The 17,026-nt window shown below is 40.9% G+C and overlaps 1 protein-coding gene across 1 annotated transcript in view; it reads left to right on the top strand.

Annotated features, from left to right (window-relative positions):
* Crim1 (cysteine rich transmembrane BMP regulator 1) overlaps positions 1 to 17,026 on the top strand; it is a 179,548-nt gene that overhangs the window by 84,357 nt on the left and 78,165 nt on the right. Inside the window, exon 5 of the mRNA XM_015479775.2 lies at positions 16,827 to 16,948. Coding sequence (XP_015335261.1) covers positions 16,827 to 16,948 — 122 coding nt within the window. The remainder of the gene's footprint in view (positions 1 to 16,826; positions 16,949 to 17,026) is intronic.

Genomic DNA, 17,026 nt, shown 5'->3' with positions numbered 1-17,026 from the left:
ATCCTCTGTAAGGAAATGCATACCTGTGCATAAACCATTCAGTAACTAAAGCGTTCTCCTCTCTGCATCACACAAACTGGATGCTTAGAGTGCTGGAATCCGGGCCTACTGCTTCTGCATGAATTTGGACATCCATGTTATCTGGGTCTATTTTCTTATCTGAGAAAGAAGGAGGGGAGGAGATGATCTCAAAAGTAACTCTTAAGTAACTTCTATCTCTAGATACTTTGGCTTTTCCAAGCTCTTTTAGAGAGGAGGGAACCCAAGCCACTGGTGTTAGGAGATTCCTAGGAAAGAAAGAAGAAGGTCATTTTTAGAAATGCTGGGACTCAGAAGGGAACCATATATGGTTTGCACAGTGATCAGAAAGGGGTTGAGTCCAAGGGAAATCCTAATATTACTTTTTATTCAAATTTTCTTTAAAAAGAAAAAAAACTTAGGGCAAAATGAAATACACAAACTACTAAACTAATGATTTAAGCCGTGTTAATCTGACTGGTCGGATTGTGAAACTGGGTGATAATCTAATAAAATGGATTGTCTGATTGGCCAATGGCTAGTTGAATATTGCTAGTTGCCTTTTTGTTTTTTTAATCTATAAATAGCCTCTACCTAGCAGAAGCTGGGAATATAGGGCCAAAGGCTGAGTCTGCAAGATAAGGATGTACTCTGTTAAACTTGTGCTCTGACAGAATGTAGTTACCTCTGCCTGTCAGGCAGGCCTGTGTGTGTGTTAGAGGGAGGATGGTATGTGCGTGGTCCCAAGGGTCCTCACTTGCCCACCTGTGTGAAGGACATCAGCCAGTGCATGGCCGTCTGTGGCTGCTCCCTGACCCTGAACCCATATTCACACTTTTTTCCTCCTACCTGTTGCTGCATCATTTTCCCTGAAGTTCTGACTCCTGTCTGTCTTCCCTGCTGCTCTCTCTTCATTCAACCCTTCCATATTCTCGTAGCCTTTTTCTGTATTTCACATTTAATTGCACATAAACTCACACATACCATGCTATTTTTATGGAGGAGTGTTTCCTACCTTTATAATTGGGCCATTTCTTTATATGTCTCTTAAAATAAAACTACTAAATTAAGTTCTCTTTTTTCTTGTTTGAGCCATGTGTTTTTTCCCCCCCTTGACATTGACCTTAGAAAAGAATTTCCCAATCATATCCTGTCATATCATAACAGCTCCAAACATTGTAACTGCAGGAAAGGAATTAAGATGAAAGGAAGCATGATAATGCCATTGTGCCTGAAAGATATGTTGAATGTACAGTCCATGATCAGAATGAAGGTCATGAAATGCGTTTACTTTCACTGTAACAACGAGGTGTTTATTCTCAGCGGCTTCAGTTAAAAAAACCTAGAATGCTTAGTTACCATTCCTCAATCCTGGTTTCTTTGCACTTTGAAGAAAATTCATCTTGTTGGTGCTGTGTTGGATTATGATAATAGAATCTTGGCAGATTGCTAGCACACTGTTTCTTGTGAATAGATGTAGATGGTTGGAAAAGAAGCTTTCTGGAGTTCCAAAATTCACAGGCTGAAATTGACTCATTCTGGATGAGGCTAGCTGAATGGAATCTTTGGCAAGTTAGCCCTTCCCTTCAGAAGCACTTGAATTAAATCAAAATTAATCTGACCACATAACTACAGTGAGTAAAAAATAAGGTACAGATTTGAAAATGCTCATTTCTTAAAATAGTTAAGAATTTAATGCTCATTGAGGACTTAATGGAAAACAGACAACACTGGGCTTGGTGTGGGATATTGTGGTGAACAAAACATGGCCCTGGCTTGAAAGATCTCCACACTTTGCAGATATCACTATGCCGATTTCAGGAAGGCTCCAGACCTTTGGAGTATAACATGAAAGAAGCACATACACAGAGTAATACGTCTTCAAGTAAAAAAAAAAAAAAAAGATACACACACACACTCACACAAACACAACCTAATAATTTGTGATTGCTTTATCTGCAACTGGTTTTTAACCCACTCAAATTAATGTTGTTGTCATGATAGAGATGCAGTGATACTAGCAGGGTGTGTGTGTGTGTGTGTGTATCAATAAATAGACTTGCTTTCTACCAAATAATGAAAACTGAATTTAGGAAAAAGCTATCTAGTGATAATGCCCAGCTTTACATACAAACTAAGAAATCAGGGCCCACAAAAAGCACCTACACATTATAGAACAACAGGTGATCACAGGTGATCATTCTTTTTACTCTTCCCCATTTTCCTGTTGTTTCAATCTTGATCACACAGTTCCCTTCCTACTGAGAACTCGGTGGATTTTGTAATTCTCTGCTCAGTAACATCTATCCAATTCTGAGCAGTAGCTCTTAATAACAGTATCGGAATCCTTTGGCATTCCATTTGCTAAAGTATTTAAACTTAGGTGGTTGAATTTCCAAGGTTCTATAGTCAACTCTTATCTCCAGAGCCCTAGCCAATAATTCTGTTGTTTGAAGCCTTCAGAAGGGTGATAGGAGGTGGAAGTATTGGGTCAGGGACAATCAGCACAGGGCACATCAGTCCAACCAGACAAATACATCAAAGCCAGAAGTGTCCTTGGGTGGCTTGAAACTATCAGGTTTGGGCTCAGAGTTCGGGGATCCCTTCTCTTTTTCTTTTGTGACAGTGTTAAGTTCTTTAGGTCATCAAATAATATTTGTTACAGACCCATATGCTTTTTAACTTTGCTAGGTAATTAAGTTGCTTGTATCATGCCTACTCAAGCTAACCAGTGAAAATTGTTCCTGAATATGCAGTTTCAAAGGACTTTATCAAATTAAGAGTGTTGTAATTAATTATCATGTCCATCTGTTCCAAGATTCTGTCTCACGGATGACACTATATAAGAGTGTTCTTAGTTATTTGTTAAGATTGGTCTATTAGTAGACAGATTTCTCTAATTCAGCTTATTTTTTTTTCAGTTGTTCTCTTTAATTTGGAAAATTTCTCCAGCTGCCTTAAGGGACAAATAAAATTAAATTATACAATATGTAAAATATGCATAGCACAGAATTAAAACATTCCTGACTCTTGATGTGCTATCATGGTAGCGTTCTTTTTTGTTTTTAAACACATGCAGAAAAAAATTTGGAAGTATATTTGGAGCTCTTCTTTCTCAACTAAGAAAAGAACATCTATTCTGCTGCCCTCTGTCACAGTAATGTTTGGCCCAAAAGAACGAGTCAACTCATGACTAAAAAAGCCAGAGTCTATATTAAACTCTGATGTTTTTAAAACAAAATAATTGTAGGAATTCCATGTTATTTCTGGATCTCTCCCCAGATTGAAGAAAATATTCTTTCCTAGAAGTAAAGCCCTTGCCCATTAGAGATGAGCTATCTTCCCAGTAGAGTGTTGGGTTTGTCAATAATGCACTTCAGATGTGTAAACCCTCTACTTGCTGCACTGGGGCTTTATGCCTTCTGTGTTCCCCCATGAATTTGACCCACTATCTAGTCTTATTTTATATTTGTTTTAGTCCTAAAAACAAGCAGGGCTATCACTCAGTAGCTTACAAATTGGTCTGAGTGGTCATGGACATCAGACCCTGTACATGGCCCTCTGACTCCATCTGAAAGATGGTAACTTAACTGAATTCCATAAGATTTCAGTGAATTTTGAAAACAGAACTCATATCATATATAATAGTGAACCTAAGGACTATCTCATTTGCTTTGTGGTCATCATGATGATGATGCAGAAAACAGAAGAAGCACTCAGGACAGTCCTACCAAAGCACTTTGTGAAACTGTTTACAGAGCTAATAAGCAAATCTTAAACAAACAAACCAATAAATAAATAAATTACCTTTCTGGAAATACCAAAAAAAGCAACCTCAAATTTTACAGAATTTACTGATTTTTGCCTTTACATTGGATGTAAGTGATATGGCTCTGCATCATGGAAGTTTGACTGAGTTTGCAGAAAGCCAGGGTTTTATTTGCCTGTTAGACATTTATCTGTTTGACTAGAACCCAGAAGTGGAGATACCTGGTTTTCTGTGGACTTCTCAGTTTTGTATGGCTGTACCATATAGACAGGTGCATTGTAAATTATCTTTTCTGGACTTTGCTTGTATTTGAAAAGGAAAGATGTTGCATATTGTGGCTCTTGAGATAATATGATCAGTTACTTTGATTTCCATAGCTCATTTATGGATTTTTGAGGAGTCTTTTGAGATTTCCTACAACATTAAGATACTTCACCTTTATCCAGGACCCCCAGTGGAAGCCTAAAGCTTCAGCTAATACCAAACCCTGTGTATTCTATATTTTCCGTATACTTACATACCTCTGATAACATTTATAAATCAGGTACAGTACAAGATAGACAATAATCATAAAACAGAACAATTGTAATACTATATTGTAATAAAAGTCATCTGAAACTCATGATTGTTTACTTCTGGAAGTTTGCTTTGACCATGGGTAACTGAAACCATAGGAAGTGAAACCATAGATAAAGGGGGCCTATTGCAGACTGCACTATTTGAAGGCAAGGGCCAATCTTAACATGTTTGTGTCTTGTCAGTCTCTAGCACAGGCATAAGCAAATAGAAAATTTGTTTCAATTATATTGACAGTGTGGCAAATCCCAGGATCACAACCCTTGGGTGTTCTTGGTTTGTTCTGGGAATAAACATTTTGAGTGTTGGTCATGTGCCTAGCATTGGGGTACTTGGTAGGAAAAAAAATGTAGCCACCGTCGAAGGGAAGGCGAGGATGGACAAAAGATTGTAGTTTCAAGTGTTAATATTTTTTGGAAAGAGAAGTATGCAAAATAACAAAAAGTTCTCAGAGCAAAGAAATATTAATTCCTATTTGGAAAACTGTCGGATTTGACTTTTGAGCTGAGTCTTTAGGAATGAGTCAGAGTTCACCAGATGGAGAAAGAGGAAAGGGCGTTCTGGGCTATTGTAAGTCACTGATTTTTTTTTTAATGTGTCCCGCAATTTAAAACATTAGCACTAATTCCTATCTTATGATTCAAGAAAAGTGGAATTCATGACTATGTTGGGTTTTCCCTCAGATAACCACCCACTGCAAGACTACATCACTTGTTTAAGATGTTTTATTACTTTCCTACTGCTTACCAGCAAAGATGTTCTTAGAATGGTATGCAGAGCCCCCTTATTACCCAACCATGGCCTACGGTCAACCTCCAGTCCCTCAATAATATTCCCTGGTCCTCATCTCAATACATGATACATTTGTGGTGGGCTGAACCATTTTCTGTAAACTAAACACTCTATTCTTTTCTTGCCTCTGTAAAATCTGAGGGTTTTCATCTATTTGGAATGCCTTCCGTCTGTTTCCACTCCCTCTTACCTGTTGGGCACTTCACGGACGGTCCACCCACATCCCCTCCCTCAGCATATCATTTATCTTTGTGCCTTGAGTGAGAGAAAGCCTTTTGGAAGAAACGTTCTTTGTGGATAAATGGAGGTCTGTAAGGCACAATGAGCGGCTTCAGTGTGGAAGATGTCGAATGGCCACTGCCAAGAGGGCACTCTTCCCCAGCAGCCCTCAGCCCAGAGGAAGTAAAAGGGGCAGTTGGAAGCCTCAGGGCTCAGGTTGACCCTAAGACATATTTTTTGTTTTGTTTTTGTTTTGAGATGAGGGTTTTTGTTTGTTTGTTTATTTGTTTGTTTTAGCATCTTTAAATTGATTGCCTACATTTTAAAATTGGCATGCTTCACATAAAAATGGAGGTTCTCTTGAACAAGTGAAGGATAGATAACCACATTAAGTTTGTTTCTGCACAGAATCGGTCGTGCCACCCCTGAGGTCACAAACCTTGAATCGTTCACAATCCCCCTCCAGATACTGGAGGAGGAAGAAGAGATGGTAAAGGTAAAGCTATTAGGAAGCTGGTGGCTTCAAGTGAAAGAAACACTAGATTGGAGTCTATTTTGTTAAAGAAGTGCCATTGGGATGAGGCTCAGGCTGGGGAGGAAAGGGAACGGTCGGAGTAGATGTGTCAATGAAGTTGAGGAGTCAGTATAGCAGTAACGGGAACAGGAAAGCTGGAAGGCTGGGGCCATGTGATTAGCAGATAGCACGTGTGACTTCCCAGGTCTGAGAGCTGTGGTCCCAGGACAAGGCAGTGAAGTGGGTGGGGGGCAGCCAGGGCCACTGGGTCTAGTGAGACCAGTGTCAAAAATGCTTTTTCCACATCACCCTGAAGGCTCTCCCAACTTAGTCATATAAAATCACTCATGAGTCGAGTGTTTCTATGTCAGGCACTCTCCTAGGTGTTTCTCGAGTCAGTTAATTTGATCCACATAGTGGTCTTATGACGTGTGGATACTTTAACCATCCCCGGTTTCCATGAGGTTCCACTGAGGCTTAAAAGGATTGCATCACTTGTCGAAGATCCCAAGGTCACATGGCTCCTATTGGCCAGAACTCAAACCCGAGACTCTCTGATGTCAAAGTGCACTCTGCAAGCCTCTGCCTCTGAGGAAGTGGGTTATAATCAAAGCCACAGAGAGGGTTGGCCTGAGAGAGGAAAGTCACACAACATGGGAGTAGCCAGGGCCACGGAGAGGGCTGCAAGAAAAGAGCATCTCTGGGGGACAGGCAGGTAAGTGTCAGAAGCAGGCTCCAGTGATATATTTTGTGGTGATGTCCAGGTGGTGGGTTTTTCTGTGTAGGAAAGATTGTGGAGAGCAGGGACACAGATGGGAGGGAAGTCGGTGCTGGATGGTGAGTTCCCGGGAGCCAAGCGGTACCCTGGGGTGCATTTCCCAGAGGATGAGAGGCAGTTCATCCTGCACTGTGTGCTGATGACAAGGCTGAGAGGCTGGGAATTGCCTGTCTGCATGGATGCAAGTGGGTGCGTGCTTAAAGTCATCTGCCTGAGTGCCTGCTCAGGCCCCAGATGGCCTGAAGGAGTGTCAGCAGCCGTGGCAGTGGAGGCTGTGCTCAGGTTTTCAAATAGTAAGTTAGCTCAGATGTTGCTGGTGTTTGTTCTTCCTGTGCTCTGGGGAGGGGATTGAGTAGTCTATATGAAAAGTCTCATTTGCAGTTTCGTATCTGATGCAGTTAATGTATCAGACTCCCTAAAGTAAAGCAGGACCCTGTGTATCCCAGCCCCCAACCAGCCTCGTGTCTGCTGCATGTACACTCTTAGTAAATGGTTAGAAAGTAATTATGTGTCCATAAACAAGCTGATTTCGTGTTTTAAAGCATCCATTTGTAATACCCTTCATCAGCCCAGTCTCCCTCTCATCCCACCAGCCATGACAGCAAATGCCAGTGTCTGAGGAGGTTGAGGCAGAGAGCCCTCTGTCCCGTTCTCAGACTCCATTTCCGGTTGTTGAGCTGGACTGAGTGGTTCAGGATGCCGCCTGAGCCCTCCAACAGGAGGCCTGGGTTGTTTTCAGCTGTGTGTCTGAGCACCTGGTTCCCCTGCTGCCAGGATTAAGTACCTTCAGAGCTGCCCCAACCCTCTTCCTTAGCCAGTCACATCAAAGCAGTAATTTACCAAAAGGGCCATTGCTTTCTTCTCAGCACACCTGCTTGCTGCGGAACGTAGTTCTAGAACATAATTTTATAATAATTATAGAAACGTAAAGCATGTATCTTCCTACAGATTATACCATTTTTCTTTGAACTTTTACCACCTTAAACTTCCTAAGCCCCATGCCAGCCTTGAGGAGGAAGCCATAATTTGTCTGTCCCTTGAGAAAGCTAGGAATATAAAAGCTGTAGTGATTGCTGTATTAAGGGCTTACAGTGGGCTTCATTATTATTAATATTAGGAGATGCAAAAGAATTGTTACCGACCTGTCCTCAGCTTGTCCTGTCCCTGCATGGGAGCATATCCTTCAATTCCTCCTGCCAGAAGAAGAAAAGCAGACAACAGCACAGAAAGCCCAGGAGTTGTCTGAAGGGGGAGAGGTTTTTTTTAAAAAAAAAAAAAAAAAATGCGATCCTGAGTAGTAGCTCACTGTAAAAGAGAGACATGGCTGCTGGGAAAGTGTGTGCATGCCTAGGTAGCTTGAGTGATAGGTAGCTTGAGTGATAGAACCATATGATCATGCAGGGATGAGTTTGAGAAAGGGTGAAGGAGGCCTAGTTGATTAGACAACAGTAGATCTCTCACTGGGAGAAATGCTAGAAATTGTGAGCCAAAGGAACTTCCATAGGGAGGTGGGAAGCGTGCTATTTTCTGTAGTTGGACCCTCCAGTGAGAAACCTATTTTTTTTTTTTTGGATGTTTTATTTGAGGCTTTTTTTTTTTTTAACTTATACATTCCTGGAAAGAAGCAAGAAATTTAATCAGTAGAAAGTACATAGAATTTAATTAAAAATCAAAGCTACTTTTTATAGAATAGAATTGTGTTTTCTCTGTCGTAATTTCCATTCCCAACACACTCTTTCATTAATGCACTGTGTGGGATCCTCCTTGTACAGGTGCTTTGCCATTTTAATGCTTCATTTATCCTTGCTTCCCGACTCAGGGGGAGATCTCCTCCCACCTGTAAATGGTAGTTTTTGATATGCAGACAATGATATCTCCTCTTTGGAAGGACTCAGGCACTCCATTCCATGTGGAGTCAAGCCAGTACTAAAAGAAATCTTTTCCAGAGAGCCTTAGCAGCTTGGTTTCCCTCCAGGATATGGGCAGAGAGATAAGGGGCTGCTTGAGGAAGATGAGGAGTCTGATAGTTGCTTCCGAATTTCCTCCTCTGAAGAGGGAGCTTATTGTAGGGAACATTAGATCAACATTTGCCTTCAGCACAGTGGCTCCCCGCACCCCAGGGCACATTCCAGGAGTACTCCTGTTCTTTGCAAAAGGGGCTATAGGAGCAGCAGGAGGTGGCTCCTTCAACAACCACTCTAGCATGTAGCATCTTTAAAATTTCTCTAGACGTTCAGATAAAACAAACCATCAATCCTTAGAGGCAAATTTTAAAGAGTCTCAAACACGCCTCATGATACAGGGGCATCAGCCTCTGGTGTGCTGTTCATTCTCCTGCATTGTTTAGGATCTTCTTTTATAGGGGAAAATATAAATATGTAATTATTATACCACGGGGTGGGGGAGATCACCCAAAAAGCCTCAGGGAAAAGACCCCATGTTGACCCAGGCCTGGAAGTCTAGGTATTTGGAGGGGGACATGGATGGGGGCAAAGGGGTCTAAGGAGAGGGTACAGGCAGGCTAGAAGCAATAGAATACAGTGTGCTGCAATCAGATTCTGGCAGTGCTGGGGATGGTAATGGCAGTAGTACAACCATAGGATTTTATTCTTAGAAGAAAAGTTGCTATAATCCAACCATCTCCCTTTATGGATGAGAAACCAAGCCTCCAAAGGCTTCAGTGACCTCCTGGTGGTTGCATATTTTTCTGATGGATGATGATATTGGATAAATAAGTTGCTCTTTCCGTCTCTTACTCAGGTGTCTCACTCCTCAGCAGTGGTCTTTAGGTAGGAAGGAGTCCCTGTGAATGACTGAAAATGTGTACTAGTAAGCACCACTCTTGTTAAAGTGTTAAAATGAGTCCTACTTGTTTTTTTTCCAATGAAAAGTGCAAATTGAAATATAGCAACCCAAACCCTACACATTTGGGCATGAGGTTCTCAGAAAGTGGATCCTGGATTCTCCTACAGAGCTTATGTTCTGGGCAGATTCTGTAGTCTTTCCCCAGACTAATAATAATCCCCAAATGTGGTACCCTGGAATCTTACTCAAAACAAATTCTATAGTCTTTCTTTCCACATGCTGATTTTGAAAAATGCTGTACCTTTCTGAGTCATAAATGTGTAAAAGCATCCTCTCACCCCTGACATTTTAGCCATGGGGGGGTGGGGGGTTCATTCCAAATTTTTGTTTGGATGTCTTTATCATTCATTTTCTAAGTTTATAATACATGTCAGACATGCCCCTGCACTAGAGGAATTGAGAGGATGATCAGTATGATTTTGTTTTAGTATGGTGAGCAGACACACTCCAAGAGTGAGACACCCCTGAGTATTGTTGAAGGTCAGAAGATGGAAAATTAATCCTGGTTGTTTTTTGATCAGAGAAAGCCTCATAGGATGTGTTGGTCTTCAAGGCTGTGGGAAATTCTCCGGGGACAAAGGAGAAGCAGGGATTTGAGGTTGAATGGACATCTGAACTGTGGCATGGAGTGGTAAGAGGCAGGAGTGGGTGGATTCCGTGAATGGTAGATTGCCGTTGTTGTTGGAGTGTGTATGTGTTGAGCCCCAGGTGGAACACGGAAGCTACAAGATAGGTAGAGGCCAGACTTGTGAGCACCTGGTATGCTGTGCCCAGGAGTCAGGACTTTGGCCTTCTGGCCTGCCCAGGACTGTCTGTGTAGTCCAGGAAGCAAAGGACACGAAGGAGAAGAATAGGATTGTACTCACTGCCTTTGAGCCAGCAGACAAGCTGCTGTGGGCCTCCTAAGGAGATGAGTGCCCTCTAGGGGTTTTAATGATTTCTGAGTGCTGTTCATCTTTGCACTCAGGCACTCAGATGCCCACTAAGGTGAATCCATTACCTACTCGAGAAAAGAAAAGACAGCTTAACCAAGTCCCACCTGGCTGCAGCTGTGATTACATTATGCAAAAATTTATTAATGTGGTGCTTTGATTGATCATTATCTTAATACCGAGGATAACATTGGAGGCTTGATTTTTTTTTTTCTGGCAAATTGCAAATACAGGTTGCTTCTTGTTTGAAGTTAAAAAGCCCTTAGCCCTCATATTATATGAATAGGCAAGTTCACAGAGACAGAACATAAATTAGTGGTTGTTGGGGGGTGGGGGAGGAATGGGATCTGGCTGCTAGTGTGTGCAGTGTTTCATTCTGAGGTGATAGAAATGCTCTGAACTCAGGTGCCAGTGATGGTTGCTCAACCCTGTGGATACAGAACCACTGGATCATTCGCCATGAATTATATCTCAATAAAGCTGTTTTGTTTTTAGGCCATCAGCACTTCTGCACAACATGTCACGTACTTAGCTCTGCCTGGAGAAATCCTTTTGAGCTCACCCTGTAGAATCAGCACTCTGCTTCTCCCTTTCTTTGTCTCTTCATTTTGTTTCTTCAGTAGCATCCCTCTCTTCTAACCCTCCAGTTCTTCATCTAAGAAATATTTATATAAGGAGAAGTGCAGAAGAGCTTGTGGCCAGGTGAGAACTCGTGTTACCTAGAGTGAGAGAAGGGCTGCAGACCAGGGTGGGGTTCAGAGAAGGGGCTGTTATCTCAAGAGAGGGATCAGCACGAGGCCTGGACAAGGAATGTTCAGGAGCTAGTTGGTGTGAGCAGAGGAAACACAGCCGAGCAGGAGCGTACCTGGAGAAATGGTTGCAGCCTAAGAGAAATACTGGGAGAGGGCTTTGAAAGAAAGGTGTGTGGGCTTCAGGGTGCTGAGTGCTGAGCTGAGGCATTGATAAATGGAACAAAGAGTAGTTGAAGATTGTTGACTGTGGGTGCAGCATGTCCTGGATGAGGGCAGACAGAGCAGGGAGTTGGGGATGGGTATATGAGTGGCAGCCTCAGCAGAATTAAGCATCTGTCTTGTGGTCCTCCATTTCTTCTGCCCTTGATCCATCTGGCATCTTCTCCTTTCCCTAGCTTACTCCTTTCCAGGGATTGGGGAAAGAGGAAGGAGAAGGTTGGGGGGAAATGAAGAGAGAGAAGGTGGTGAGGACAAGGTGCAGTTTTCATACTCCGTGTTTTTGCATTTCTGGTTGTGGGAACACAGGGAACAGGAAACCCTGTTGAACCTCAGCTCAGTTGATGGAGCACTGTGCCTCACTGCACCCATCTGTCAAGGGAAAATACCTACCTCCAGTGTGTAAGCAGGGAATATAGAAAAATCTTATAAAAGAATTCTTTAAACTACACTGAACTCACATGATTTATAGATACAATATATTTCCTAAGCAAATATGGGTCATGATGGGGTTTCCCCCCTCTTCTGAGAGTGAATGTAGGTATGACTGCCAGATAATCTAGCTGAGTTGTATTGTGTTGAACTATACAGAATTGCTATTTGACCATCGTCGGTCAACCTGTAAAAAGGACAGTTTCTTTTTTATTTATTCTTTTTAGATATACATAACAGTAGAGTACATTTTGACATATTATACACACATGGAATATAACTTCCCATTCTATGGTTGGACATGATGTGGAGTTACACTGGTCATGTATTATTCATATATGAACATAAGGAATTTATACCAATTCGTTCTACTGGCTTTCTTGTTCCCATCCTCCCTCCTTTCCCTTCATTCCCCTTTGTCTAACCCAATGGATTTTTATTCTCCACCACTACCCTTATTGTGTGTTAGCATCTACATATCAGAGAGAACATTCAGCCTTTGGTTTTGGGGGATTGGCTTATTTCACTTAGCATGATAGCCTTTAGTTTCATCCATTTACCAGCAGATGCCATAATTTCATTCTTCTTTATTGCCATTATGTATATATACCATGTTTTCTTTATTCATTCATCTTTTGAAGGGCACCTAGATTGGTTCCATTGCTTAGCTATTATGAATTTTCAGCTATAAACATTGATGTGGCTGCACCATCACTGTAGTATGCTGATTTAAATCCTCTTGGTATATACTGAGGAGTGGGATAACTGGGTCAAATGGTGGTTCCATTCTAAGTTTTCTTACAAATCTCCAGACTGCTTTCCAGAGTGGCTGCACCAGTTTGCAGTCCCACCAGCAATGTGTGAGTGTAACCTTTTCCCCCAACATTCTTGCCAACATTTATTGTTACTTGTATTCTTGATAATTGCCATTTTGACTAGAATTAGAATAGAATCTCAGTTTAGTTTTAATTTGCATTTCTCTAATTGCTAAAGATGTTGAACATTTTTTCATATATTTGTTGACCATATTTCTTCTGTGAAATGCCTGTTAAATTTCTTTGTCCATTTATTGATTGGATTATTTGCTTTTTTTGGTGTTTAGTTTTTTTATTTCTTTATATATCCTGAGGATTAATCTTTTTATGCTATATCTGAGGTGCAGGTAGCAAAGATTCTTCTCCCATTCTGTAGGCTCTGTTTTTATGTTCTTGTTTCCTTTGCTGTGAAGAAACTTTTTAGTTTGATACCATTCCATTTATTGATTTTTAATTTTACTTCTTTGCGCTTTAGAAGTCTTATTAAGGAAGATGGTTCTTAAGCCGACATGATGGAAAAATGGGCCTACATTTTCTTCTTCTAGGTGCAGGATCTCTTCCCTAATGTTTGGGTCCTTAATCTACTTGAGTTGAATTTTTTGCAGGGTAAGAGGGGATTCAGTTTCATTCTGCTACATATAGATTTCCAGTTTTCCCAGCACCGTTTGTAGAAGAGGCTCTTTTCTCCAATATATGTTCTTGGCACCTTTGTGTAGTATGAGATAACTGTATTTATATGGGTTTGTCTCTGTATCTTCTATTTTGTTCCATTGGTCTTCATGTCAGTTTTGGTGCCAATACCATGCTGATTTTGTTACCATAGCTCTGTAATATAATTTAAGCGTCTGGTATTGTGATGCCTCCTGCTTCACTTTTCTTGCAAAGATTGCTTTGGCTATTCTGGACCTCTTAGTTTTCCAAATGAATTTCATGATTGCTTTTTCTAATTTTATGAAGAACGTCATTAGAAGTTTAATAGGAATTGCATTAAATCTAGCACTTTTGGTAATATGAACATTTGACAATATTAATTCTGCCTACATGAGAGATCTTTCCATCTTCTAAGTTCTTCAATTTCTTTCTTTAATGTTCTGTAGTTTTCATTGTAGAGGTCTTTTACCTCTTTTGTTAGATTGATTCCCCCAAATTTTATTTTTATTTTTTGAGGCTATTGTAAATGGGATAGTTTTCCTAATTTCTCTTTTAACTGATTTGTCATTGGTGTATAGAAATGCAACTGATTTATGGGTGTTAATTTTATACCTTGCTATTTTGCTGAATTTATTTATGAGTTTAGAAGTTTTCTGATGGAGTTTTTTGGGTCTTCCAAATACAGAATCATGTTGTCATCAAATAGGGATAATTTGAGCTCTAATTTTCCTATTCATATCCCTTTAATTTGTTTCTTTTGCCTAATTGCTCTGGCTAGAGTTCCAAGGACTATGTTGAATAGAAGTGGTAAAAGAGGTTCCTTGTCTTGTTCCAGTTTTTAGAGGGAATGCTTTCAATTTTTGTCCATTTAGAATGATGTTGGCCTTGGGCTTAGCATAGATGGCTTTTACAATGTTGTGGTATATTCTTACTGTCCCTAGTTTTTCTAGTGTTTTGAACATGAGTGGGTGCTGTATTTTGTCAGGTGCTTTTTCTGCATCTATTGAGGGCATCATGTGATTGTCTTTAAGGCTATTGATGTGATGAATTATCTGTATTAATTTCTGTATGCTGAAATAAAAAGAGCAGTTTCTTAAAATTCAGCCTAATCTGAACTGCCAAACAGATATCTGGCTGGCTTGAGCCTAGATTTTTACCTTTTGAGGCTCTTTTGTAAGTTCCTTCTTCATTAAGGTACTAATTTCATGTTCAGAGGAAGCTGTCAGAAGTCAAAATAGGGGAACAGACAGAGGGGACTTGCAAAGGACAAGTAGACAAGGGGACAGAAGTCAGGAGCACACCAGCTGGCAAAACTCTTTCACTCTTTAATATTTATGTTCTTGATTTAGAAGTGAAAATTGTGCTTAGAAAGTTTTTTTTTTTCCTCTGAGTGGATTAATAGTCAGTTGTGCATAGTTTTAGATCTTTTGCAAGCTGCTGGTGTGGGTCTATAGAAAATGATAGAGGTTGGGAAATAAGTCAGACATTGGGCAAACTTGGACCTGAATTTCAGTATGGTATGGTTTCCCACAGCATAACAGAGAACCTAAGACAGGTACCATCAGGGAAGATGGCTGAAGTTTTTATTAAAAGACAACATCTGAAGAAGTATTTTTCAGGTGATGGAATGCTTGTTGGTGTTTAAATTAGAACGATTCCCTGGAACACATCAGCAGGCAACAGTGTGAATCAGATGTGTTAAGAAAAGATTAGTCGGCTTTTCTTGTGGGTGCTTTCTTTATAACCACATCTAGGTACTAAAATCAGAGTGTAGCCTCTCAATATTCTAGCCTGATTCATTTATAAACCCTAAAGAATTTTAAATTCTAGAGAGTGGCAAGTACAACAAATGTTAATATATTATTACTATTATACCACAGTGGTAAGATTATGTGCTTACAGCTGCAGTGGCTAGGTACATAAGCGTGAAAGAGTTTGGGATAACCTTACCAAGTGTTGAAGGCCCAGATAACAGTTACTCAGCTGAGATGGTGATTGTCCTACAGGAATACAGTGAATTCCAAAGCCGTGGCTCATCTCTGCTCACATTAAATAGGCAGACACTTATTTTGAACCATAAGCAGAAATGTCATTCCAGCAAAACCTTAACTAACACTCTGTGCTCCCAGAAATCCACCTTAACCATCACGTCAAATGGAAGAACCCTGAAAGGGTGGGCATGGGGGGGTGGGGGAATCCTTCATAAGTTTGCAGTGGCTTTGGTCTTTGGTGCAAATTTTAACTTCTTTTCCTTTCTTGTTTAACAGTTTAAATGTCATTAGATCTCTGGGCCTGATTATTAAGATACTTGAGGACTACAAGCATATTTTAATTTATTAAAGATCCAAAGAATTATAGGAGAATGAATCAAATCACTTAAATAAGAAGGAAAGGTAGCAGAATTAATGAATGTGCTAATAGTTCTTCCCTGCTGGGAGGTTATCTCCCCTGATGCTGACCCTACCCCCCAAAACCCCTGTACATGAATACCAGCTCTTCTGCCAGAATGCCTTCCTTTCACTCCTATGAGCCCAGGAACTCCCTCCTTCATTCTCTCCACCTTCTGACCCACAATTCTATCCCCAGGGGAGTCCCAGGGCTGCAGTTTAGCTGCTTCTTCCTTCTGTTACATTTGCATGATTTGCATGCTGCTACCCAGCTGCCCTGGGCATCTCATTTCTTGTCTCCTATTTCATTGTAGCAGTTAAGACATTTGGTCTCCTCATATTCCCCGTCCATACTCACCAGGTTTCTGTGTTTAGGCAGGTTTCATAACAGAGTTGAAGCTCAGGTTGAGAGCCAGCACAGCCAGCTTGCATGCATTCAACACCGCGTTCATGCATGGAGAGATAAATGCACATATGGTAACCTAGAAGATCCAAAAAATTAAGACTTACCACCTCCAAGGTAGCTGTCACTGAGTCCATTTACTGACATTGTACCCTCTGTTGATTAAGAGCCCGTCATTCTGGTCTCTTTCTGTTCTGCACATTTATAAATTAAATGTTGCTCGAGATGAAGGTGCTTCTAGAGATAACCATACTGACAATAGAAATCTGAAAAGCAGATGACTTGTTGAAAATAAAATCAGAAATGATTCTGGAAAACACCTGCATATCAAATAGCAGCACCTCAGCCCCTTCCAGTACCACTGACGTGTAGACAAGCATGTGTGCTCATAACCATGGCCCTGAGTTGTCTGAAAATGCATGTTACACTCAATACCAATCTGGTTAAGTAAGCAATGAGGTAATGCCTTGTAGAAATATATGTGCCAACATGGTTAATAATCTGCATGTATGTAAAGGAGAGTAGTCGTAGACCTTGGGAAAGCAGATTATGTGAGACCCTCTTCCCCCTCCTCATTTCCCAGTGACACCAGATAACTGAGGCTGTGTGGTATAGACCAGGTACTTTGCCACTGACACTTTGTGGTCTCCCGACTTCTATGTTGTTGTTTATTCATGGGGTTTTCCTTCCCTTTTCTTTGGTTTCAGATGCGAGTGTCTCTCTGGCTTATGTGGTTTCCCCGTGTGTGAGGTGGGATCCACTCCCCGCATAGTCTCTCGTGGAGATGGGACACCCGGAAAGTGCTGTGATGTCTTTGAATGTGTTAATGGTACGTGGGGTTTCTCTTGTTCTCAGAGAGTGTATATTTGTTCGGTAGCAACTACAGCAGCAGCAAGAGGAGGAGGAG

Source organism: Marmota marmota, unplaced genomic scaffold, assembly GCF_001458135.2.
Source record: "Marmota marmota marmota unplaced genomic scaffold, marMar, whole genome shotgun sequence".
In the NCBI taxonomy this organism is placed as follows: Eukaryota; Metazoa; Chordata; class Mammalia; order Rodentia; family Sciuridae; genus Marmota; species Marmota marmota.
This window is presented reverse-complemented; position numbering and strand designations above follow the sequence as displayed.